Consider the following 24,766-nt stretch of genomic DNA (forward strand, 5'->3'; position numbering starts at 1 on the left):
TTATGGTTGGTGGGTGGAATAGAGGCAGGCATTTGCCATATGGCTTCCGATGGCTCCATAATGTCATTTATGGGTAGTGCAATCTTGGAAGATGTGGTGGGTTGTACAAATTTTAGCAGTTTATGCTGCTTTTCTTGCACCTCTTGTAGGGCTATGTCTTGCAAGTGCGCTACTCTTTTGAATAATTTCTGAAATTGTTTCAGGTCATTGGCGGGAGGAGAAGAAGAGGACGGAAACACTGTTTCACTGGGAGAGGACGAGGATTGCTGTTGTGGAGACAGGCGATCTGAATCTGATTGAGGTAGGTCATCATCCTCCTCTCCAGGATCAGTTTGAATTGTGGCTAATGATCGGGGTGGAGGATGGGTTGGAGAGGACTGAGCAGTCTGTGGAGACTTTGCCACTGTGCATGTCAGAGTAGCCACAGTTGTCTGACAAGCTTGGTGCTGATGAGGTGGTCAAGAATGATTCTGGCTCCATGGTTCCCACGGTGGCCACTGAGGTTGGTGTTGAGGTGGATACAGCCATGGGTAACTGAACCAAAGATACTGAGGATGGTGGCATGGTGGTCTGTGCCTACTTGAGCACCAAGAGCTCCCTAAACCCATTGGTGATGAGTGCAGGGGCAAAAAGTGACTCTTTGATGACAAGGTGGGGGAGAATGAGACATTTTCCGATGCACACCGGTGCGAACTAGGTTTCTCAAACCAAGGAGAGTGCAGAGGCATTCTATCCATCAGCGCCAGGACTCTGGTTCATGCGGTCTGGGCTGTGATGCCGAGGAATGCTTGGGCGCCGAGATTCTGCTGATTGTGGTGCCTTCATGTTCTTTGTCACCAACGGCGGCAGCATATTTGTGGGTGCTGTCGATGCCAGAGTGTTGCCCTTTCTTTTCAGTTTCAACTCGGCACCTTTCATCGGTGCCATCTTTTGCTTATGGACCATGCTGAATATTGATTGCACCGGAAAGTGCGCGGCACATGAAGTCAACGGCACAACTGGCCAGGAGCATGCTGGATGGAACTTACGCAAATCTCACATGGGCGATGAATTAGCCCTTTTTCTTGGTGTTACAGGTTTCAAGGGGGCAGTCGTCTTGGATTCTGGCGGTTTTTTAAGCCTCATCTCCCGGTATTTCCGAGCCCTGACAGTCATGCTTTGACAATGTGGGCATTTCTGTGACACATGTCTTTTCCATAGACACTTTATACACAAAGTGTGCCTATCGGAGGCAGGCACTGATTCTCTGCAGAAATCACATTTTTTAAAGCCAAGGGAGCCTGGCATAATACTGAACCAGGACAGAGAACGTGGAGTCAGGGAAAAAGAGAGACAAGGAAAAAAACCATGGAGTAACTTAAAAAAACCAACTAACTACTAAACACTAAACAGACTAAACCTAAGAACAGGTGACTAATATTTCCTCTCTTTTCTTAGCAGAGGAAAACACTGCTAGAAACTCCATCTTTTGCCAAGGAAAGTAGAAAAGGAACCTAGGGAGACTCACGCCATGTACGCAGCTCAAGGCTAAAACAGTGCAAGATGGCTGCTGTGCATGCTCAGTGCGAGAAGGCAGCGCTGGGCTAAAAATCTCCGATTACCAATACGAGAATGAACCAAAACCTGGCTCTGAATGCAGCACCACTGACAGCAGCAGAATCATAGAATCATAGAATAATAGGACTGGAAGGGACCTCGAGAGGTCATCGAGTCCAGCCCCCCGCCCTCAAGGCAGGACCAAGCTCTGTCTACACCATCCATGACAGATGTCTATCCAACCTGTTCTTAAATATCTCCAGAGAGGGAGATTCCACCACCTCCCTTGGCAATTTATTCCAATATTTGACCACCCTGACAGTTAGGAATTTTTTCCTAATGTCCAATCTAAACCTCCCCTGCTGCACTTTAAGCCCATTACTCCTTGTCCTGTCCTCAGTAACCAAGAGGAACAAATTTTCTCCTTCCTCCTTGTGACACCCTTTTAGATATTTGAAAACCGCTATCATGTCCCCCCTTAATCTTCTTTTTTCCAAACTAAACAAGCCCAGTTCATGAAGCCTGGCTTCATAGGTCATGTTCTCTAAACCTTTAATCATTCTTGTCGCTCTTCTCTGTACCCTTTCCAATTTCTCCACATCTTTCTTGAAATGTGGCGCCCAGAACTGGACACAGTACTCCAGCTGAGGCCTAACTAGTGCAGAGTAGAGCGGCAGAATGACTTCACGAGTTTTGCTTACAACACACCTGTTGATACAACCTAGAACCATATTTGCTTTTTTTGCAACAGCATCACACTGTTGACTCATATTCAACTTGTGGTCCACTATGACCCCTAGATCCCTTTCCGCCATGCTCCTTCCTAGACAGTCGCTTCCCATCTTGTATGTATGGAACTGATTGTTCCTTCCTAAGTGGAGCACTTTGCATTTCTCTTTATTAAACCTCATCCTGTTTACCTCTGACCATTTCTCTAACTTGCTACGGTCATTTTGAATTATGTCCCTATCCTCCAAAGAAGTTGCAATCCCACCCAGTTTGGTATCATCTGCAAACTTAATAAGCGTACTCTCTATCCCAATATCTACGATGGAACGAGGTGTACCGGTAGTTCGGAATAGGAATCCTAGTCCGAACTACCTAGTTCGAGCCCCGTGTAGCCGTGCTACACGGGGTTCGAACCAGCGGGGATTTAAAAATGGCGGCTCCCCGCTTATGCAAATAAAGCCCGGGAAATTCAAATCCCGGGCTTCATTTGCACGTTCGGTATGCATACATTACCCCGCTAGTTCGAACTAGCGGGGTAGTGTAGACATACCCAAAAAAGAATCAGAAGACAAAATAAAGAGAAGATGCAGAGGTAAACCTGTAAGGGTATGTCTACACTGCCACCCTAGTTCGAACAAGGGTGGCTAATGTAGGCATTCGAAGTTGCAAATGAAGCCCGGGATTTAAATATCCCGGGCTTCATTTGCATCTTGCCGGGCACTGCCATTTTTAAATCCCCCTTAGTGCGGACTCTGTGCCCACGGCTACACGTGGCACGGAGTAGGTAGTTCAAATTAGGTTCTCTAATTCAAACTACCGTTACTCCTCGTGGAATGCACCATAAGCAGACGCACCGTAAGAGCCCAAGAAGTTCTATTCTCCCTGTTATCAGACTTGCTGTTCTGAGTGCTTTACAAATCTCAGTTTTACTATTAAGCTTATCAGCTTTTTGAGAAATATTAAAACAGTTGCATATGATGCATTAATAATTACTATTACATGACATCTGAGAGGTTAACATCATGAGAAAACATATGTATGTATAGTGGCATAGTGAAAAAGCTCTCTCACACACACGCACACGCACAAAACTCTGCTGACTTGTCTCAAATCTCAAAAATAATAAGGCTTTAGAATAAGCCCATTACAGGCAGTCCCCGGGTTACATGGATCCGACTTACATCGGATCCCTACTTACAAACGGGGTGAGGTAACCCCGCACTAGCTGCTTCCCCCCAGCAGACCAGGGAGACGCGGACCTAGCGCCCCCCCTCCTCCAGCAGATCAGGGAGACGCGGAGCGGCTTTTCTCAGCAGACACCTCAGCTTGAGAATAAAGGACTGAGGGAAGTGAGGTGTGGGAGAATAAAACTGAGCTCTGGAGAAATGTTTGGCTAGAGTTTCCCCTACAATATGTACCAGTTCCGACTTACATACAAATTCAACTTAAGAACAAACCTACAGTCCCTATCTTGTACGTAACCCGGGGACTGCCTGTATACATAGGATCCTGAACAGGGGTGGACTGATAATTAAAAGAATAATGTTCTGTTAGTAAAAGAAGGCAAGTGTAGCAAAACTGTTAGTTTTTAAGATGCCACAGCTCCTTGTTGTTTTTGCAATTCATAACTTAATTTTTAAAATTTTATTGTGTGAAGCTATATAGTATCTTCTAGTATTTCCATGCCAATGCACCCGATGAAGAAGGTTTTACTCACAAAAGTTTATGCCTAAATAAATCCGTTAGTCTTTAAGGTGCCACAGGACTCCTAGTTTTTGAAGATACAGACTAACATGGCTACCCCTCTGAGACTTATTAATTGCTGAAAGTCATTTTCTAGTATTAGTTTAAAAAAATAACTGAGAGATACTGCATGTAAATCTAGAACAGAGTTGTGCACAACTGTGCTTGATGATAAATACAGATATTTTTATTTAATTTGTTGTTTCAATGATTTGTTGTCAAAGCAAGCATGTCCAGGGACCCTGAATGCTAGCTGTGCAGCAAAACCCAATCCCCTAATGTAAGATTTCTATTGGTTTCAGTTTTTGCTACTCACATTACTTTTAGCTTCTTTGGTGGATGCTATTGACGGGTGATAACTATATTGTTACTTCACTGTGAGTTAAACCATTTGCATTTTTGCGTTAAAATGGGGGAGAAGGATTATTAATCAAAGCAACATTATTTGTGAGATCCCTTTCATATTTGTTATGTAAAACATTTGTTGACAACCCGCACAAAAAAATGCACTACTGCTTCATGACATACCAGCTTTTTTCTAAATGGAACATAGTCAATGTACCATTGACAAGTTTATTAAACAAAGTCTAATTATTGAAGAAGTAATTTACCTGACCTCTGAGAACTAAGGAGGCCTCATGGAGAACCATATTTGCATGTTAATGAAAGCAGAGGCTATAGGAGATGCTCTTTACTCAAGTACAACCTATACTCAGAAGCTAGTGCAAATATTTAAAGGGACAAACTATGCTTTTAGTATCAGAGGGGTAGCCGTGTCAGTCTGAATCTGCAAAAGCGATGAGGAGTCCTGTGGCACCTTATAGACTAACTGAAGTGTAGGAGCATAAGCTTTCGTGGGCAAAGACCCACTTCGTCAGATGCATGCTTTTAGAGAACTAAAGTTTCTGATTATGTAGGTTGTTTTTGTTTGCTTGTGTGTTTGTGGGCTTTTTTTGGCAGTGAAGAAGTCACTTCAGAATGGAATGATCCGAAAAAGTGCCTTATATCCAGTGGAATGGAGGAAAGAGCTTATCTCTATTCTGTTGCCACAACTCCAAAAGGGGATGAAGGCAGTGGCAACTTTCTTCTAATTTACTATTATATTTCTGTCAATTAAAGGTAAAGTTTTGGAAACTTTTTGCAGCAATCCATTGACAAGGACTTTTACAAAATGTCCTGGGATACTGAAGATTCAATGAGACATGGTATCACACTTCAGTGGCCTGCAGAAAGAAGAGCTATTCTGCTGGCTCACCCTGGAAACACAAGAAGGTAGGGTTTGTTAATTCCATTCAGGAGCATAAAAGACAGAAACAACTGTATTCAGAAACCTGCAAAGTTGCTGGGCGCTCAGCACTTCTGAAAATCAGATTATTTAGGCAAATAAGTATGGATTTAGACACCTATATTTGAAAGGCTTAGCCTGAAGTTATGGGGCGTCCATTTCCCAGAATTCGTGAAGGAGGGGAATGAGTACAAGTTACAATCTAATTCTGAACTGAGGTGCCCTGATTAGCATTAAGAGTGCCACAAGATCATTTGACCACCTAATTGCAGTATCAGGAAGCCACACTTGCAAACTGGGCCTGGTTTTTTTGAATTTTTTGAATCTTCTTATATTCTAGTCAATTTACTTTGAAAACAGTCTTTCCTCTTTTTTTGAGTTCTTAAACAATATCCAACTACAGTACCTCATTTTCTTCCTCGTGTTCCAATATAGCTTGTAGGAAAGCCCTCCGTTCATGGCTTGAAGATTTCTGATCGAACATGCCAGCCTGAATAACTTTCTGATCCACGTTCAGTTTATATTTGGCAGCAGCAAGGATCTTCTCCTCCACACTATTTACAGTGCACAGCCTCAGGACTCGAACCTCATTCTGCTGACCAATTCGGTGAGCTCTGTCTTGTGCCTGCAAATCCTGTTTGAGAAAAAAACATTGTACATAAGGCAATGTATCTGTTTGCTGTGCAAACCAGTTTTCTGGTCAAAGAAAACTATTATCTTTTAAAATGTCTATGAGAATAAAATACACATGTAGAAATGGGTCTGAATCAAAACCCTGAACAAAACAATGCTCTACCTGCCCCACATTTTGGGTGCAAAAATAAAGGTTGAAAGATGAGAGGGTGAAATCCAGGCATGAATTTTGTACCTCAAATAGAATATTATGAATGTTAGTAAGCAAACAGTGATGACTAAAGTGATGCATTGACTTAAATCAGTGTTTCTCAACCAGTGGTACGAGTACCCTTAGGGGTACTTGAGAGAAGTCTGGGGAGAGGGAGGGGGGGTACGTCAACACAACTGAAATTTGGAGAAAACTGAATTTTTGTTTTAAGTTTTACAGTGCTTTATTATTTTTGTACTTTTTACACCCAAAAATTTCATTGCCTACCCGGCTACGATTAAGTTGTTTAAACAAATGTGTTGCGATGGTAGAAAAAAAAATGTGTGTGTATGAAAACTGTAGATACTTGGGGTACTTATAATTTTTTGTTTGATAAATGGGTTCTTTATAAAAAAAAAAAGGTTGAGAAACACTGACTTAGAACACAAACCTTTTGCCTTCATAAACCTAGGTTCAAGTTATTTAAATTTGAATTCAAATGATATGAATTTCGTGGTCTAATATTAGTTTTTATTTTTAGCAGATATTTTTCAGCATCTCTAAAGTAGCCTTTTGACTGGCAATCTTTACTCACAAGTCACAGTCAAGGAAGAACACAGAAGGTCAAAAGTTGAGGATAATTATTTACTTAGGATTCTATAAAGATGCACACTGCAATCCTAATAGCTTTTCAGAATGCAAAATCTTACTTCAGCAGAGTCAGATACAAACAATGCTAAAGCAGGACAGTTAATCATAAAGAGCAGCCATTGTACTATCACAATATCATGTTATTTTACATGAATTAGGCCTCCTAAAATAAAGATTATAAGCATTTTTAAAATCAGCCTTTTTCAGTACAGCTCTTCAAGACTGCAATCACAAAGCCCTACCTGGATAGTTTTGCTGTATATACTTTAAATCAAAACAGTCTATTAATGTTAAAGATGTATTTGCAGCCAATAGTGGAAAAAAGTGAACATAAGGTCACAGTATGAACACATTCATACAATTCATTTATAGACTGGGAATGTTAAGACAGGAAAGTGGAAGCTTCCATTCCTACAAGTGCTCTGCCTGGCTCTAATGAATATTATTAGTATCTTCTTTTTAGAACATGCCTCATTAAAGCTAACAAATTGCTCCCATTCTCAGGAGAAAAGCAAAAAATCGAATGTACTTCACAATTTAGCAGTTTGTTCACTTGGCACTCCAGCAAAATAATATTTGCTGTTTGCTACCTGGCTACTGCACATACAATAAACGGTACTATATCACACAACTAACTCAATGGAAGTGTGAAACACTATACAGTATATATTGCATTGTTTTCAGAGTCCTTAAACCGAGACTCACAAGCTGTGAACTGTTTCACGTTCCCATTCAGGATCTAGATGTGTCTGATAATCCTGACCATTGTACATTTGTGATAGTGCTCTTTTAAAGTTTTAAACAAACAAAATCTTGTCAGCCTCTCTCAAGGAACCTCATCACTTTGTTCTGCATGGGCACTTCGAGTAGTTAATTGTACATTGTACATGCCAGTCCCATTGCTCTAGCCCAGGGGTGGGCAATAGTTTTTTAAAGGAGGGCCACTTAAAAAATGTTTCAAGTGGTTGAGGGCCATCCAGGAAGGGGCAGGGCCTCAGGTGGAAGGGGCAGGGCATTTAAATAGCAGGAGTTGAAAAGGCTCAGACCTCCCCTGTGCTCCCAGGCGTCACATGAGCGGGGGGCTGGAGCTGCAAGCCCTTTCAACTCCTGCTATTAAAAGGGTTCGCGGCTCCTGGCCTCGCTGCTACTGTATTGCCTGGGAGCCAGAACACAAGAGACCTTTCAACTAAGGATGTTAAATTTAGATTAATCAACTAATCAAATAATTGATGTAATATGCATGGACTATTTGATTAGTCGATAAGGGCACCTCAACCTTTGAAATATAGCAAAAGTCTCTTGCTGCATTTCAAAGGCAGAAGTGCCGCAAGAAGCACAGGGCTTGTACATTTCAAAAGCAGGGAGTGCAGGGCCAGCCGGGCACTGTTTGAGTCTCCAGCTGCCCCAGGCTCCTGGCACTTTGCTTTTGAAATGTAGCAAGTTACAATTGTAACTTCTCTTGCTACATTTCAAAGGCAGAGCGCTGCCAGTTCCCTGCTGTTCCCCTGCCCCTTCTCCCTACAGAGATGGTGCTGGGGGAACAGGCTTTAAATCTGGCTCCCTCCAGTACTGGATCCTGATCCACACCCTTGCTACCTCTAACAGAGGAAGCCGGGGAAAAGAGGGGAGGAGGAGAAGCAACTAGTTGAGTCACTAGTCGCTTACATTCCCACTTTCAACTGATTCTATTTAAAGGGCTCGCGCCTTCCCTGCCTAGGAGCCAAGGTCGCACGAGCCCTTTCAATGGCTTCTATTAAAAGGGTTCGCATCTTCCCCATGGCTGCCATTGCCTGACAGCTGTGGGGATGGCACAAGACCTTTAAATAGAAGGACTCGCACGTCCCTGGCTCCCAAGCTATGCACTAGCAGTGGGGCTGGGAGCTGCAAGCCCTTTCAACTACTTCTATTTGAAGGGCTCACACGAGTCGCTGGTGCCGCTAGCACGTTGCCTACGAGCCAGGGCACGCAAGCCCTTTCAACTGCTTCTATTTAAAGGGCTCGTGCTTTCCCCATGGCTGTGGTTGCACTTGAAAGGGCTCGCCGAGTCCCCGGCTCCAGAGCAACACATTAGGGGGAGGGGCCTAGAACTGCTGCATGGGCCAGATCAAAGAGCAGGGTGGGCTGGATCTGGCTTGCTGACAGGCTTTTGCCCACCCCTGCTCTAGCCTCAATTAATCACATCTGGTAGGGAGGAGGACTTTAAAACTTTAAAAACGAGGAAACTGCAGTCAGCTGTGGTGAGAGATCACCCTGAAGAGAAGACTGCTGGAATGAAGCCTTAGGGTAACTCCCATCCAGGAGGAGACTTCCACTCTGACCCTACAGGGAATGCTGTGAACTTCTAGGGTAAGCCTGATACAGTGAGCCTGATTCTGAAACCCAGCCAGAATGACTCCTAAAAAGCCACTATGCAGGTGGCCTTGGAAGTAAGGTTACTGCTGGCCTTTTCCCCCCTTAGACGGATTCTGGGAAGAAGCTATTATCAGATGTGCTAAACATATAACTTTCCTTTTGATCCCCTATGAGAAGGGATTTAAGAAGGTCTGCAAAGGGCAGGATCTACCTTGCAAGAAATAAGGAACTGGGCCTGTGTATAAGCTACTGGAGTAAATAACTGGGTATGATCGGGGTCTCTTGCCATGTCAGAGAAAAACATAAGAGGACTCTTTTATGCCACCCTTATTATGAAATTACAACATTGCTGTGAACATATAGCACTTTGCCTCTTGGGAAACGCTTTGCACTACTCTACTGCCACATTTCTAGTTGTTTAAAAGACTGACATTCATATGCTCCAAAGGGAGCACTTTATTAGCTCTGACTGAAAGGATGAGGAAAGCTACACTAGGGTAGTAGACAACAGAATCCACAGAGCTCTGAAATGGGGCTCCCTGGCAGACAGAGATACCAGACCACTTTACTGCTTTAAAACAAGTAATTATTTACAAGTAGTAGTCTGGTGCCTGATTCTTTACCAAAGTGGCACTTGGAAGTACAGTCTATTTGTTTCACTATTAAATTTCTCAAATTAAAACAGGAGGCCCCCAACGCATATCCAATTCTTTGTACACTGCAGCATTAATAAGGAAATAAAAATAACCTGGTGAGGATTCCAGTCACTGTCAAAGATAATGACAGTATCAGCAGCCTGAAGATTCAGGCCCAGGCCTCCTGCCCTTGTGCTCAACAAGAAGATAAAGAACTGTGATGCAGGTTCATTGAACTTCTTCAGCAAAGCAGCACGATCTTCTGATTTTGTTGTACCTGAAAAAACAGGCAAAGAAAGAGCATGCAAAGCACTTGTACAGAAGGAATCTGGAAAAAACACAAGGGCTACGTCTAAACTGGCCCCTTTTCCGGAAGGGGCATGTAAATTTCACCAGTCGTCGTAGGGAAATCCGCGGGGGATTTAAATATCCCCCGTGGCATTTAAATAAAAATGTCCGCCGCTTTTTTCCGGCTTTTAAAAAAGCCGGAAAAGAGCGTCTAGACTGGCCCCGATCCTCCGGAAAAAGCGCCCTTTTCCGGAGGCTCTTATTCCTACTTCAAAGTAGGAATAAGAGCCTCCGGAAAAGGGCGCTTTTTCCGGAGGATCGGGGCCAGTGTAGACGCTCTTTTCCGGCTTTTTTAAAAGCCAGAAAAAAGCGGCGGACATTTTTATTTAAATGCCGCGGGGGATATTTAAATCCCCCGCGGATTTCCCTACGACGACTGCTGAAATTTACATGCCCCTTCCGGAAAAGGGGCCAGTGTAGACGAGCCCAAGCTGATAAGGAAGCATCTGGGATGCAAACCTCAGTTCAACTTGTCCCCAGCCATCCCATCAGTAACTTAAGCACAGTTTGCATTTTTCATTATATTTTCCTACAATTACTATATTTTTCTGGATATTTTATTTAACTGAACACTGTCCCACTAAATATTAGGGAGACAAGATGGGTTAAGTAACCATTTATTGGAATAGTGAGAAGAACAAAAGATACTACATCCTACCCACTCACTCTAAATCCTGAGCCCAACATAGCTACAACAACACTGCATTAAATACTATCACATTTGACACTGGAAATAAAGAAAAGCTAACACTCAACTTGTTAGTAAGAGACAGAGTTTGTTACTACTGCAGAAGGCTGAAGGTCACTCTAAAGATCCTGAATAGTGTCATATGCTGTCGACAAAGAAAGCATCTTTCAAATTCTAAGGGTATTATGCATTTCATCCCCTGAGTGGGATAAGAGAGGCAATTTTTAGTTTTATATCCTTTTAATACTACTACATTACATTACTGTAACAGCCTTCATTCAAGGATCATAAAACGCTCACAGACATTAACAAATTAACTTTTCCAACTAGCCTATAAGTTAAAGTTATCCAGGTATCATTTTACCTGTCACAAAAATACAGCAATCCCTGTGGGAAAACAGGAATGGAATTTAAGGAAGTAGAAAGTGATTACTTCAATTGGAATTTGGGCAAAACAGTGGAGTCAACACAAGTGTTCCTTGTAAGCTGAGTGCTTGGGAGGCTACCCAGGAGAGATTCAGGTACCATTCAGCTGAGTGCCCACAGCCAGCAGCATGTGTTTTTACTGGTGGTACACATCTATTATTGGAGATTGCCTATCTCCTAGAACTGCAAGGGACCTTGAAAGATCATCAAGTCCAGTCCCCTGCCTTCACAGCAGGACTAAGTACCATCCCTGACAAATTTTTGTCCCAAATCCCTAAATGGCCTCTGCAAGGATTGAACTTACAACCATGGGTTTAGCAGGCCAATGCTCAAACCACTGAGCTATCCCTCCCCCCTATGCCTTGGTGTATGTAACAATTTATTTCTCACAGGATTAGAAAAAAAATAGAGGGAACATTGGAAATTGCTATAGGGATTTCATTTTTGACAAGAGGTGAAGAAGATTTTCATTTTACATCTTATCTGAAAAATAGTGAATGGGACAAGACCTAGATCCCTGGATTAACTGCATTGTGGTACTGGCCTCAAATATGTTCAAAGTGTAGTATTTTGAGTGCATACATACTAAATATTTTAATATTTTATTATTAGGCTTGCGCATAAAGGCCCTGGGAAAGACTAATACCCTTTTGTGTTGTGAACTATAAAAACAGTATCTAACAATCCAAACAGATAAAACAAAGGGTAGGAAGAGAAAAAGATGCAAAAAGTGGTGAAATGATGTGTCCAAATGAACACGGTAAGGTGTGAAGCAGAACCAGGTAGAGAACGCAAGTCTCCTCAATGGCAGTGCCCTATCCACTGAATCACACTACCTCCCACTTTAGCATTTGTGCTTTGTTTCCTCTCTCAACTTACCATCAAGGCGAAGATAAAGGAAATTTCGAAAAGCAAAATAGTCTTCCATAATGGTCATGAGGGATGTCATTTGACAGAAGAGAAGCACACGGTGATTAGTGGCTCGCAACTTTGGTAGAATACGATCAAGTAATTCAAACTTCCCTGAGGCCCGATAAAGCTCGGCTCTGTTGGAGAGAAAAATAAATCAACACAATAAAAAACATTAACAAGTCTACTTTTAAAACCATATTTCTAATAATGCTGGCAGATGTTGAGTTGGAAACATTCCTTAACTCTGGCAAAGCAGAACTAACAGTACTCTACTCTCTCTAAAATGGTTACTGAATTAATGCAAATATCCTAATATATTTCTTCTAGAATCGGTTTTATTAAAAAATAAAGGTGTGGGAAGAATTACATGAATTTTTGGAAAAAAGTTTCCCTTTTTTAAAAATTCAAAACGCATTAAAATGTCAGCCATGTCTAGTAACTTCCTTTATATAAATACAGTACTCTACAAGCAACAGTTAATTCTATATTAGATAAAACAGTTTCATAGGAAAATAAGTGAGTGTCTACACAGCAGCGTTACTTTGGAATAACTGACCTTATTTTGAAAAAACAAAGTGCGTGTCTACACAGCAGCCATTACTTGGAAATAATGTCGAGCTGGAGGACTTCTTGCTCCAGCTCCTGCAACCCTCATTTCACATGGGGTAAGGGAAGTCAGAGGAAGCGTGTTCTTCCTTCGACTTCCTGCTGTATAGACAGCGCCAAAAGTCAAATTAATCTATTTCCACAAAAGTCAAATTAAGCTATGCAATTGATGTAGCTCAATTTGTGTAGTTTAATTCATCTTCTGCCCTGCTGTGTAGACATGCCCTAAATGTTTGATGCATCTGCTTTCAGTCACTGACAAGTCTGCAGTCATAAGTCAAATTCACCAGCAATGTGTAAGATGCTACAGTTTGAACCTCCCTAAACTGGGTCTCTTTGGTCTGGCAACATTCCTGAATCAGAGAATGCAGGAGTCTGGTGGTGTGACTGAGAGCTGATCAAGGGGTCTGGCAGCACAGCTGGGAACTCCATGGCAAGGGGAGCCAATAACATAGCCGGAGCACTTCAGTGCAGCCAATCACCCCCTGGGGATGGGAGGCTGGCAGTATGGCATGTAGCCCCACAGCTGGGAAGGAGCCAGCTGGCAACACAGCTGGGAGAGATAGGGGGCCAGTGACTAGAAGCAGAGCTGGCAGCAGGGAGATGCAGCAGGCTGGTGGGCCAGTGGCAGGGAACCTTCCTTGGCCCAGCAAATTCCTTGTTCAGGACTGGTTGACACGATGTCTAACAGATTATGGAATTCCTCCAGGATGATTCATGCCTAAATCTCCAGAGTTTCAGTAATCAGCACAAGGAACTACAGGAATGCTTTAAAGTTTTCTTGCACCAGTACCACAGATACCTCCTCATCTGTCGATGAAGAGCAGATACTCTTCAGTGTGAGACAGCACTGATGTTGCTCTGCTCCTGAATCTGGCTCTTCCTGGTAGCGAGAAGTTGGTAGCAGCAATGCCACTTAGGGAGAGAGATCTTCCTTTGCTTCCTTGCCTACACAGGCAGGTTCCACCTTTCCTCTGCTACAAAAGCAGGGCCATGCTGACATACCAAAGGAGTATGGCTGTTTTATTGGGTGTCAGCCAGCCTAGATGACTGATCAAGGTAGAGATTTGCAGGAGAAGCCTGTAAGTTTGTGGACTTCAAGGGAGAGGGCTCTCTATCTGATGATGGGAAGGATGTGTCCTGAATTGTGGACAAACAGACCTCTTCTTGGGATAGTGCCAACATGTAAGGTGCTGTCAGTGGAAGGATGTTGATGACTCAGTAGCACTAGTGGCCCAGGGTCTGTTGCAGTCCTATCCTCTCCACTGAGGTTGGGTTCAAGGGGGGGGGGGCTGCATCACTGGGGCCAGTGGAGTTTGTTGCATCATGAGCAGCTCCTTCCCCATAGCCTTCAACACAGGGCAAGGATTGGTGGACTCCTCTCCAGAGGCTTAGACATTTGCTCTTATGAGAGGATACTGAGCTCCTTTCAAGCTTCTACCATAATGCAGCCCTCTCTCTGTGACTGATAACAACAGAGGTGTTAGTTCTGGCTTCAATGTTAATGCTGTGATCAACTCTGATGTTGGAATATTCCTCAGTGCGGTCTTCTCTGTGCTAGTCTGCAAACTCTACTATGTCCATTCATCATGGTATTAGGCCATTGCAGCATGGATAGGTTTTGAAGCGTGCATGTTTTAAATCTGTCATAATATGGAGCCTGGTACAAGATGGTATGACCAGTAGGAGTTTGGTCCCAATAGGTTGGATTAGTTCATGGGAGTTAAATACAGTAGATTAGAAGCAGTTCTGAAGTCTATGGAAAACACTGAAGTTTAGCCTGAGCTAAGAACTAGTGGGTTGGACATTTGAAGGTCCTGTCTTGCTGCCATGGATGGTAAGAAAACTAATGGAGGGTCATGGCAGCCCCACTGCTCATGCCTTCATACAGGGAAGCACATGGACACAGCTATTCAACAAAACTCCAATTTTACATTCCTCGGGCATACTACAACTTTAGAAGATCCACAGTGACACATACTCAAAAAAGAACCTTTGGATGCATACACAGCAAGGAGAAGAAATGCTTTCCACCCTACTCAATCTTAGAGATTTCTGTGGAGGAAGAGATCCTACTCCCAATCACTTGTCTGACCTCAATAGAAATTACACACACTCCTTGCCATGAGGAGTGCCTCTTCATCTTTTGCCAGGCTAAATTCCATCAAAACTTGAAGCTTCTTTAAAATCAGCAAAAGAAAAACACTGCTTCTTACCTAAATGTTGGTGTAGACTTTGAGCCTGCCCTGACAGTCATAAAAGCCTAGGATTGGAGCCTAGGAAATCTCGAATTACTACACTAGTACAAATGCCACTTTAAATTGCTGCTACCAAGAAGGAAATACTTCTTTGGAATAAGCAGAAACCTTTGGGACTGCATAACTCCAGATGACATGAAGAACCATTACAGTACAAAGCTTTTCATTGCTTAGGGAACTAAAGTACATTACTTCTAAGACTGAATTTGTTTTGCAAACTGCTTAATTTTTATAACATGACTCTTGAAACGAATGTAAAGCACCCTACCTGGTAGTTTCATTATAAATATACAATGAAGAAAAAAAAGATTTACCCATTGATAACACCACTTGAATAGCCCAAGTGTTCAGCAAAGGACTCCTACAAATAATATAAATGGATTATTAGACACTGAGATTATACAATAATCCAAGACCAATTATGTTTGTAATGAGAAATTATCTGTTGAACGCAGAGGTTCAAGTCTCATTGCCACCCACACACCGTGGAGTCTGCCTTACGGTGGAAATATACTATAATTTCCTACTGTTGCTTAAAATGCATCACTGGTAGGCATGATTTCCCTCAGTGTGCACTTTACCAGATTACAACTACAGTAGAACTTAATTTGCACTAATTACTTGGAGACCCATTTGCAAATTATTGAATTTTGTGAATTAGCAAGTGAGCAAAAAAAAAATAAAAAAAATCACACTGATAATTTATCACAAGGTGTACTTTGTTCATTTACTTTGTGAACTACAGCTTCATTTTAATTATTCATAACACTAGTCTTCATAACAGACTAGTCCATTTATGTTTTGTAAAAACAACAAAGGCTTGGTAAAGAGACACCTTACTGCTGCATGACTATTACATTTTTCAACAAATGGTCTGGTAGCATTTTTTGTTAAATTTTTGTTAAACAATGGGGAAAGACTACCTCTTGTGATGCACCTTAGGACAAATTAACAGAAATAGTGAGATTCCAATGTGAGAGCATTTAAAACCAAAACTTATATTTCACCTTTTTGGCAAGTTCACATATACAGGCAGTCCCCGACTTACGCGGATCCGACTTATGTCGGATCCGCACTTACGAACGGAGCTTTCTCGCCCCGGAAGTCGGGGCGAGAAAGCCCCGTTCGTAAGCTGCTCCGGTGCCCCTGGTCTGCTGGAGACCGTCTCCAGCAGACCAGGGGCACCGGGCGGGTTCCCGCGCTTCTGAGGCTTTGCCAGAGCAAAGCCTCGGAAGCGCGGGAACCGCTGCTGCTGCCACTTGGGTGCCGGTGCCTGTGGTCTGCTGGGGACCGTCCCCAGCAGACCACAGGCACCGGGACCCAAGCGGCAGCAGCGGGCGGGTTCCTGCGCTTCTGAGGCTTTGCCAGAGCAAAGCCTCAGAAGCGCGGGAACCCCCGCTGCTGCCGCATGAGACCCGGTGCCTGTGGTCTGCTGGGGACGGTCCCCAGCAGACCACAGGCACCCGGACTGAAGCCGCAGCCGCGGGGGGGTCCCGCGCCTCTGAGGCTTTGCCAGCGCAAAGCCTCAGAGGCGCGGGGAACCGCCGCTGCTGCCGCTTTGACTGAAGCGGCAGCAGCGGCGGTTCCCCGCGCCTCTGAGGCTTTGCGCTGGCAAAGCCTCAGAGGCGCGGGACCCCCCCGCGGCTGCGGCTTCAGTCCGCGGCTGAGGCTTCAGCCTCAGAAGCGCAGGAACCCGCCCGCTGCTGCCGCTTGGGTCCCGGTGCCTGTGGTCTGCTGGGGACGGTCCCCAGCAGACCACAGGCACCCTGACTGAAGCCGCAGCCGCGGGGGGTCCCGCGCCTCAGAGGCTTTGCCAGAGCAAAACCTCAGAGGCGCGGCACCCCGCTGCCGCTGCGGCTCTGCTCCCCGTGTCCCTGGTCTGCTGGGGGGAGGGGGCGCAGCTAGTGTGCTCCCCCCCCGCCCCCAGCAGACCAGGCTTTTGTTTTGGACTCTGGGGCAGAGCAGCTTGGGTGCTGCCGATTGGTCCTGCAGCGCCCGTGGGCACTACTGGACCAACCCGGCAGCACCCCAGCTGCTCTGCCCCAGGTCCTGATTCAGCCGCTGCTGGTCAGTTTCAGCAGCGGCTGAATCAGGACGTCTGGGGCAGAGCAGATGGGGTGCTGCTGGGTTGGTCCAGTAGCACCCCAGCTGCTCTGCCCCAGGCGTCCCCAAGTCAGCTTCTGCTGAAACTGACCAGCGCTGACTACAGGAAGCCCCAGGCAGAGTTGCTCTGCCCCGGGCTTCCTGGAATCAGCTGCTGATCAGTTTCAGCAGCAGCTGACTTGGGGACGCCTGGGGTTCTTAAGTTGATTCTGTATGTAAGTCAGAACTGGCCAGTTCCGACTTACATACAGATTCAACTTAAGAACAAACCTACAGTCCCTATCTTGTACGTAACCCGGGGACTGCCTGTACACTACATATAACTAATGGAATGCAGTCTTGGAGTGATGCTGAACACAGAAATCCCTTTTAGAAGATGATGGTTCCCAAAAGAACAAGACCCTCATAAGTCATGTGAAGATTAAGGATGTTAAATGTCGGTTAATTTACTAGTCGACTAGTCGATAAGCACATCCACAGCTTGAGCTCTTGTACATTTCAAAGAAGGAATGCAGAACTCCGTGTGCAGCCCAGGGCCAGCAGGAAGTCCTGCAGACTCCAGGCTGCACATGGCGTGCCAGCTTTGAAATGTACAGAAGTCCCCAGCAGGAGCTCTTGCATTTTAAAGTAAAAGCACCCTCATGGAGCCCAGGGTCAGCGAGGGAGTCCCCTGCTGACCCTTGGCTCCATATTGTACTGCTGCTTTGAAATGCCACACAGAGGCCAGGGTCCACTGGGGACTCTGCAGAGGAGCCCGGGATAAGCTAGGGACTCCCCAGCTGACTGTGGGTTCCGCGCAGCATTTCCCCAGAACCCAGGATCAGCTGGGACCAAGCTAGAAAAGACCAAGCAAACTGAACATGATAGCCTTACCTCAATATGCTGAAACATATATGGGTGATTGCATATCTTTCTCAATTGCATGATAGTGTTCATAAGAGTTTTTGCTCCACCTTTTCCCTAAGTGAGGAAAAAATACAAGTCAAATGGGAAAACTAAATCACTATTTTATTGAAGATTTTTAAAAAATATTTTTAGGGAGACATTCTATAGTTCTACACCAAATCAAAGTCCATCTCATGTAAGGATGTGTCAGAATTGCACAGGAAATGCTGAGCAGAAGCACTGTAGTAAAATGAAGTTGGTTGTCCACTGTGAGTGTGTGTGGGGAAGAGAGGGAAGGGGAGGGGCGGGGAATAGAAAAATATGTGGAAGCAAGCCATGGAAGTGTACTGGAGCCTGGGGTTTGTATCTAATTAGAGTGGTTAAATTGGGAGGCAATGCTTGTCTGTCATCTAGGCCACATAGACTGTGTGATGTCTAAACCCTATTACAGTAAACTTCCGATAATCCGGCACCTTTAGGACCCAGGGGGTGCCGGATTATCAAATATGCCGGACTATCAGAAGTGGGGGACTATGAAGGGTCTGGAGTGGGATGGGAGGGGATGCAGGCTGAATCCGGATGCCTGGGGCAGAGCAGCTGAGGTGCTGCCGGGTTGGTCTTGTAGCGCTGCTCCTTGGCGCTGCGGGACCAACCCGGCAAGACCCCAGCTGCTCTTGGGGACGCCTGGGACAGAGCAGCTGGGGTACTGCCCAGTTGGTCCCCTAGCGCTGCCCCTCGGGGCTGCGGGACCAACCCGGCAGCACCCCAGCTCCTCTTGGGGATGCCTGGGGCAGAGCAGCTGGCGTGCTGCTGGATTGGTCCCGCAGCGCCAAAGGACGGCGCTGCGGGACCAACCCGGCAGGACCCCAGCTGCTCTGCCCCAGGGGTCCCCGATTCAGCCGCTGCTGAAACAGATCAGCGGCTAATTTCAGGAAGCCCGGGGCAGAGCTGCTCTGCCCCGGGCTTCCTGGAATCAGCCTCTGATCTGTTTCAGCAGCGGCTGAATCGGGGACCCCTGGGGCAGAGCAGCTGGTGTCTTGCCGGGTTGGTCCCGCAGCCCCGAGGGGCGGCGCTACAGGACCAACCCGGCAGCACCCCAGCTGCTCTGCCCCAGGCGTCCGGATTCAGCCTGCTGGTGAAACTGACGCTGCTGGTCAGTTTCAGCAGCGTCTGAATCCCGAAGCCTGGGACAAAGCAGCTGGGGTGCTGCCGGGTTGGTCCTGTAGCGCCGCCCCTCAGCGCTGCGGGACCAACCCGGCACACCCCAGCTGCTCTGCTCCCGGCTTCCCCGATTCAGCTGCTGGTCAGTTTCAGCAGCAGCTGAATGGGGGAAGCCTGTCCGGCTGCCCCAGCACTTCCAGGTTCCTGATGGTGCCGGACCATCAGGAGTCCCGGAGCATTGGATGCCGGACTAATGGAGTTTTACTGTAGTAGGGCACAATTCTGTTCAGCTGCTTTTCAGTCCTACAAGGCATTCCTTTGGCAGTTACCTGAATCTATCTGCTTCTCTGTCAACCACAAGAACAATACATGGTTCTAAGAAGAAAAAATGCTCTAGAGATAGCAAACAAAGGCTGGTGAGTCTTGGATGGGGAAGGGAAACTACTACCGGAAAATGGATGGGGAGGAAAACACTGACTGGACAAAGCCTGAGAATCAGGAGGAGTGCTTTTCAGCATTTCTGAGAAATAATCTGATGCAGTCAATGGTGCCACAAACCCAGTTATTTTAGTTAGGATACCCTATTAGGTTGCAGCCTTTTCGGGAGGTTTTGGTAACAGTGTACCCAGAAGTGCATCTTTAAAACTATATAGTCAAAAACAAGATCAGATTTTGCATTGTAAATGGAAAATGAAGGCTTTTTTTGTTTGCACAAACATTTCAGTTGTAGGAAAACAATTTTCCCAACTGACCCATCTGCAGTAGGATAGTCCCTAAAAATTCCTTTTTTTCTTTAATGAGCAGGCTGGTGTGAGCAGCCAAGAATTTACTAAAAACACCACCATAATGAGTTGGTAAGTATTATAGTTCCCTTTGTACCTTCTTGTCTTTCTCAGAGCCATCTGTGAGGAGGATTCCTTTTGCTTGCATATGGCGGTAGAGAATCTTCTGAAGAGCAGACATATCACATTTGATCACATATTCAACCTAGCCAAAAGAAAAAAAAATTAGCAAGAGGTAAATGGAGCACGGAGTTTTGCCAAGCTATAATGATGTTAGAATGATTTAACTGCAGGACTTTCCCCTCTTAAGAACACTGGTAACCCAGCAGCATCTTTTATCTCCAAAGGAGACAAAATGAATTGTAAAGTGGACACCCACACTTTTGGAATCCAGATTCATTCAATGCAATGGTTATCTCCAAGGTTTGTCTTTGGGTTCCATATCGACTGTAAATTGTTTCGTTTCTCTCAGCATGTTGAGCAAAACAACCAAAGAGAGAGATTTTTGTACTTTCTCTTTCTATAATTATAAAAGAGTTGTCAAATGGAATGGCCAATAACTTCTGAATTTCCTCTATTACACTTGCAAAACATTTTTTAAAGATCAGTTGTGGCTGTATACCTGTAAAAAACCAATGAGATTCACATTCATCCTTAATTATCATGCCATTTACTAACATATGCATTTTCTTTTCTAAACATTCATATGAGAACAAGTGAACTATTTACAATTCTAGGAAAGTATGGAGTTATCCCAAAAATTCAACTCATCTACCATCTGGGATGAATTAACTTGTCTTTAGTTTGCTCTGATCAAGTATCAGCCTCAAAGTAGGGATGTGAATGACTAGTCAACAAGTCACTTCCTCCACCCTTGTTGCCTCTATCAGAAAGAGGCAGCAAGGGGGGGATGGAGAAGAGGAGGGGTGCTTCAAAGCGACAGCGGTGTGTGGAGCCTGGGGCCAGACCCCAGTGTCCATGCGGCGCTGCCGCTTTGAAATGCTACATTCCAGCGCCAGCTGGGAGCCTGGTCTGCACACGGTGTTGTCAAAATGGCAACACCTTGTGGAGCCTAGGGTCCCCAGCTGACCCCAGGCTCCATGCAGCGCTGCTGTTCTGAAATGCCATGTGCAGCCTGGGATTCCCAGATAGCCACCGCTGCACGTGGCATTTCAAACCGGCAGTGCCACATGGAGCCTGGGGTCAACTGGGGACTCCGTCACTGACCCCAGGCTCCATGTGGCGCTGCCGCTTTGAAGCGCCGCGGGGAGCACAGGGCCAACGGGGGACTCAAGCAGTCCCCCGCTGGCCCCGTGCTCCCCACAGCGCTTTTGCCTTTTCCCTAGGGCTGTTGCTACACTTGAAAGTGGAAGCATCCTCATTGACCAATCGAATATTCGATACAAATTGCTATTTGACTATTTGATTAATGAAATAATCGAAATTTTACATCCCTACATCAAAGCTAGTAATATAAGGAGTTTTTCCCCTATATAATTTGAAACACACACATTTTTCTACAAAAGAATTCATGCATAAAATCTGGCACTGGTATATGCTCTTTGTGTTTTTAATAATTAGACTAAAAATCTAATACACACACAAAGCCATATTTATGGCTAGAAATCTTGCAGGATGTGATTAAAAGTAAATCAGCAAGCCACCTAATGTTTAGTAAACTGATTAAAAAATGATTAGGTTATTTTCAGCTCAGAGAACCAGGAGGATGAGGTCACAGAATAGAGGGAACTGAATATTCATTTAGTCACTTCTGTACCAAGAGCCTGTCAGACAAGATGGAACTGTCATTAGCTGTCTTGTGTCAACAAGTCTAATGTACCACACGGAATTTGAATTTTTTAATAGGGGGATACAACCACAACTCCCCATAACAAACATATTTAAGCATTTTATCACTTCCACTCTTTTAGAAAAGCTACTGAATTCAGTGGCTCTCGCTGATAGTCAACGAGAAGAAATCTGAACGGCAATTAAAATTTAAATAATGGGATTATACTGATAGCAATTCGGTCAAGTCTCAAATCTAAATATGTTCTAAGCTAAAATGAATAAACATTTTGTAAAGAAGGCTGGTATGAACACCGTATGTTGGGAAGGAGAAGGGCAAAATGTCAATAAAGTTCACGAGACTTAACTGAAGATGTATATTATATGACTAAGTAAATAAAATACTACTGAGCACTTTCAGCTGCTTTATATCTTCAAAATGCTGATTCATGTCAATGTTCATACAGTCTCACAACAAAAATCATGCAACAAAATATCCTCCCTACATATTCTAATTGTTCTGGGTTTAACTATGGAGTCAAAGGTCTCTGTATTTGAAGTCAGAGCTGAATTTTACAGCAGTACTTTCTGCTTACAGTGGGATGAATTAAACCCCCAGACTTTTTCTCCCCCCACAACCTTCATTTGGATTTGATTGCTGTGGCTCACACCTATTTATCTTCCAGCATGCGTGCTGTTTGCATTTTACTCTAATTAGACAAAGATCATTTGACAGCCACAGAATGGAGTGGAAGAGGATCTCTGAAACATCTTCTCCATCCTTGCACATCACTGGAAAGCCCCATTTAGTAGCCACAGATCCATAAAGACTTTGCCCATTTCTTGTAATTAACATAACACCTACTAAAATAAATGTTCTAAGAAATTTATCTACCAACCAAACATGAAGCCTTCATATTGCTGATGATTTTGGAACCAAGGCCCTATCCTGCTAGTTTTTCCATGTGCTTAAGTGAGAACAGAACTGGGCCCACAGTACGCAAGGACCCCCTCACATTTAAAACATGAGCTACTGGCAGAAAAACAAAGAAAATTAACAGAAAGACCTTTCCAAAATCTTCATGTTCTGTTTTGATTTGATTAATTCATCCATTTGCCTATGAGACGGGAAAACGATGTAAGCAGGAGAACCCCACCTAGCAGCTTTACCTTGGCCTAGAGACGTTTGTGCTAGACAGTCACACTAAACTAGGCAAGCAAAATGAGTTTTAATTCAAGATTCCCTAATGCTCCCAGACTACCTGGCACACAGTTTGCCCTGGCTGTAGGCTGGCTTCCAGATCCTAGGGCTCTCTCATTCCCCGTACAATACAACAGATAACTTGGATGGAATTTCCTCTAAATCACATCCTTATATTTACAAGTTGCACATAGCATAGGAAGCCTTATACAGGAACTGCCTGTGACTTCTCTACTTCCCAGGAGCTGGGGTGAGATCCACTTCCAGCACAGTGCTGCTTAGTTTTCTGTGTGTGAGAAAGTAAACAAGTAAGTAAATGGAGGATTTATCTTTTACCTTTAAATGCCCTTGGTATTTTAATTGTAAGAGGCTAAGATTCACATTCTAATTAAATTGAGTCACATAATATTTCAAAAGAAACAAAGCCATCCAAATATTCTGTAATTTAGTCCAGGCTAACTGTGTCTTATCAATAAGGTATTTAAGACACTAGGGGTATGTCTAGACTACATGCCTCTGCCAACAGACTCATGTAAAATAGGCTACCCGACATAGTCAATGAAGCGGGGATTTAAATATCCCTGGCTTCATTAAAATAAAAATAGCCGCTGCGCTGTGCCGGCTCAGCTGATTGTCGGAACAGCGTGCGAGTCAAGACGCGGATCGGTCAACAGGAGAAGCTTTTGTCGGCTGCTCCCTTATGCCTCATGAAACGAGGCTTACAGGAGTGGTCAACAAAGGCTTCCCGTCAACCGATCCGTGTCTTGACTCGCGCGCTGTGCCAACGATCAGCAGAGCCGGCACAGCGCGGCGGCCATTTTTATTTTAATGAAGCCGGGGATATTTAAATCCCTGCTTCATTGACTATGTCGGGTAGCCTATTTTACATGCCTCTGTCGGCAGAGGCATGTAGTCTAGACATACCCTAGGTCAGAAATTGAAAACAGTTGTGAAGTTTGGTTGTCACATGTCCTCTGCTATCTTCCACATACATTTTATGTAATGCAGAAACAGCAAAAATTGTTTTCAAAGTTCATTTAATAGTGCAATGCTGTTTCTTTTTCTGTATCTCTCTCCTCCATTGATTTGACTCCTGAATGTGCTTTAGAAAGCAGAATGTGTGTCTATTTCAATCATCTGCTCATTCACACTGATGGAAGAAATGTAAGGAAAGAGCAAGTCAAGAGTAAGTATTTTCTTTAGCAATACATTACTTTTTAGGTTTAAGTTTTAGCTGTTTATAATTCAAAGGACAGAACTAGCATCAGCATTTGGCATGAGCTTGGTGTATCAGAAAGGCACCAATAGTTTGATTCCTGCATCCTTTAACATTAGTTTTGGACTGTAACAGCGTTTAAATCACCGGTAGGGAACCTTTTTTGGGTCAGGGGTCACTGACCAACAGAAAAATCAGTTGGCGTCTGTGAAGTGGGGAAAAAAACTCTCACTGAAAAGGAAAAAGACACTCTCCACATCCCCCTCGCATACCAGAGCCTAGGGGGGACCTAGCCTAGTAGATTTGTGTGCTCTAGCCCCCATGAGGGCAGCAGAGGGGCTAGAGCACCAGCATGGGCTTCCCAGTGCTGGGGAGGGGCCTAAGCTTCAGGGGCCGGATCCAGGAACCTGAGGGCTGCATCTGGCCCCTGGGCTTGAGGTTCCCCACGCTGGTTTAAACATTGCCACTTGCACTTTTATATAATAGTAAAATAATCTAGAGGATTTATATATGTCTCTTCATATATGTCAAGTTGCTTTTTTTTATTTTTTTATTTATCTGGCTCTGAGAAAGTCTGAGATGGATGACGTCCTGGTTAAAAGCTGTGTGTAAGATTCAAAAAATATCACAAAACATAG

The 24,766-nt window shown here is 44.4% G+C and overlaps 1 protein-coding gene across 5 annotated transcripts in view; it reads right to left on the minus strand.

Moving 5' to 3' along the window:
* Nucleotides 1-24,766, minus strand: part of SMARCA2 (SWI/SNF related BAF chromatin remodeling complex subunit ATPase 2) — a 190,342-nt gene that overhangs the window by 76,869 nt on the left and 88,707 nt on the right. For all 5 annotated transcript variants that reach the window (XM_025188130.3, XM_075931662.2, XM_075931661.2 and 2 more), the window contains 6 exons: nucleotides 20,021-20,128; nucleotides 17,969-18,055; nucleotides 15,307-15,353; nucleotides 12,096-12,262; nucleotides 9,868-10,031; nucleotides 5,700-5,927 (listed from right to left, as the gene is read on the minus strand). In XM_025188130.3, the coding sequence (XP_025043915.2) occupies nucleotides 5,700-5,927; nucleotides 9,868-10,031; nucleotides 12,096-12,262; nucleotides 15,307-15,353; nucleotides 17,969-18,055; nucleotides 20,021-20,128 (801 nt within the window). The remainder of the gene's footprint in view (nucleotides 1-5,699; nucleotides 5,928-9,867; nucleotides 10,032-12,095; nucleotides 12,263-15,306; nucleotides 15,354-17,968; nucleotides 18,056-20,020; nucleotides 20,129-24,766) is intronic.

This window comes from Pelodiscus sinensis, chromosome 6 (assembly GCF_052426305.1).
Source record: "Pelodiscus sinensis isolate ZL-2025 chromosome 6, ASM5242630v1, whole genome shotgun sequence".
NCBI classification, from domain to species: Eukaryota; Metazoa; Chordata; order Testudines; family Trionychidae; genus Pelodiscus; species Pelodiscus sinensis.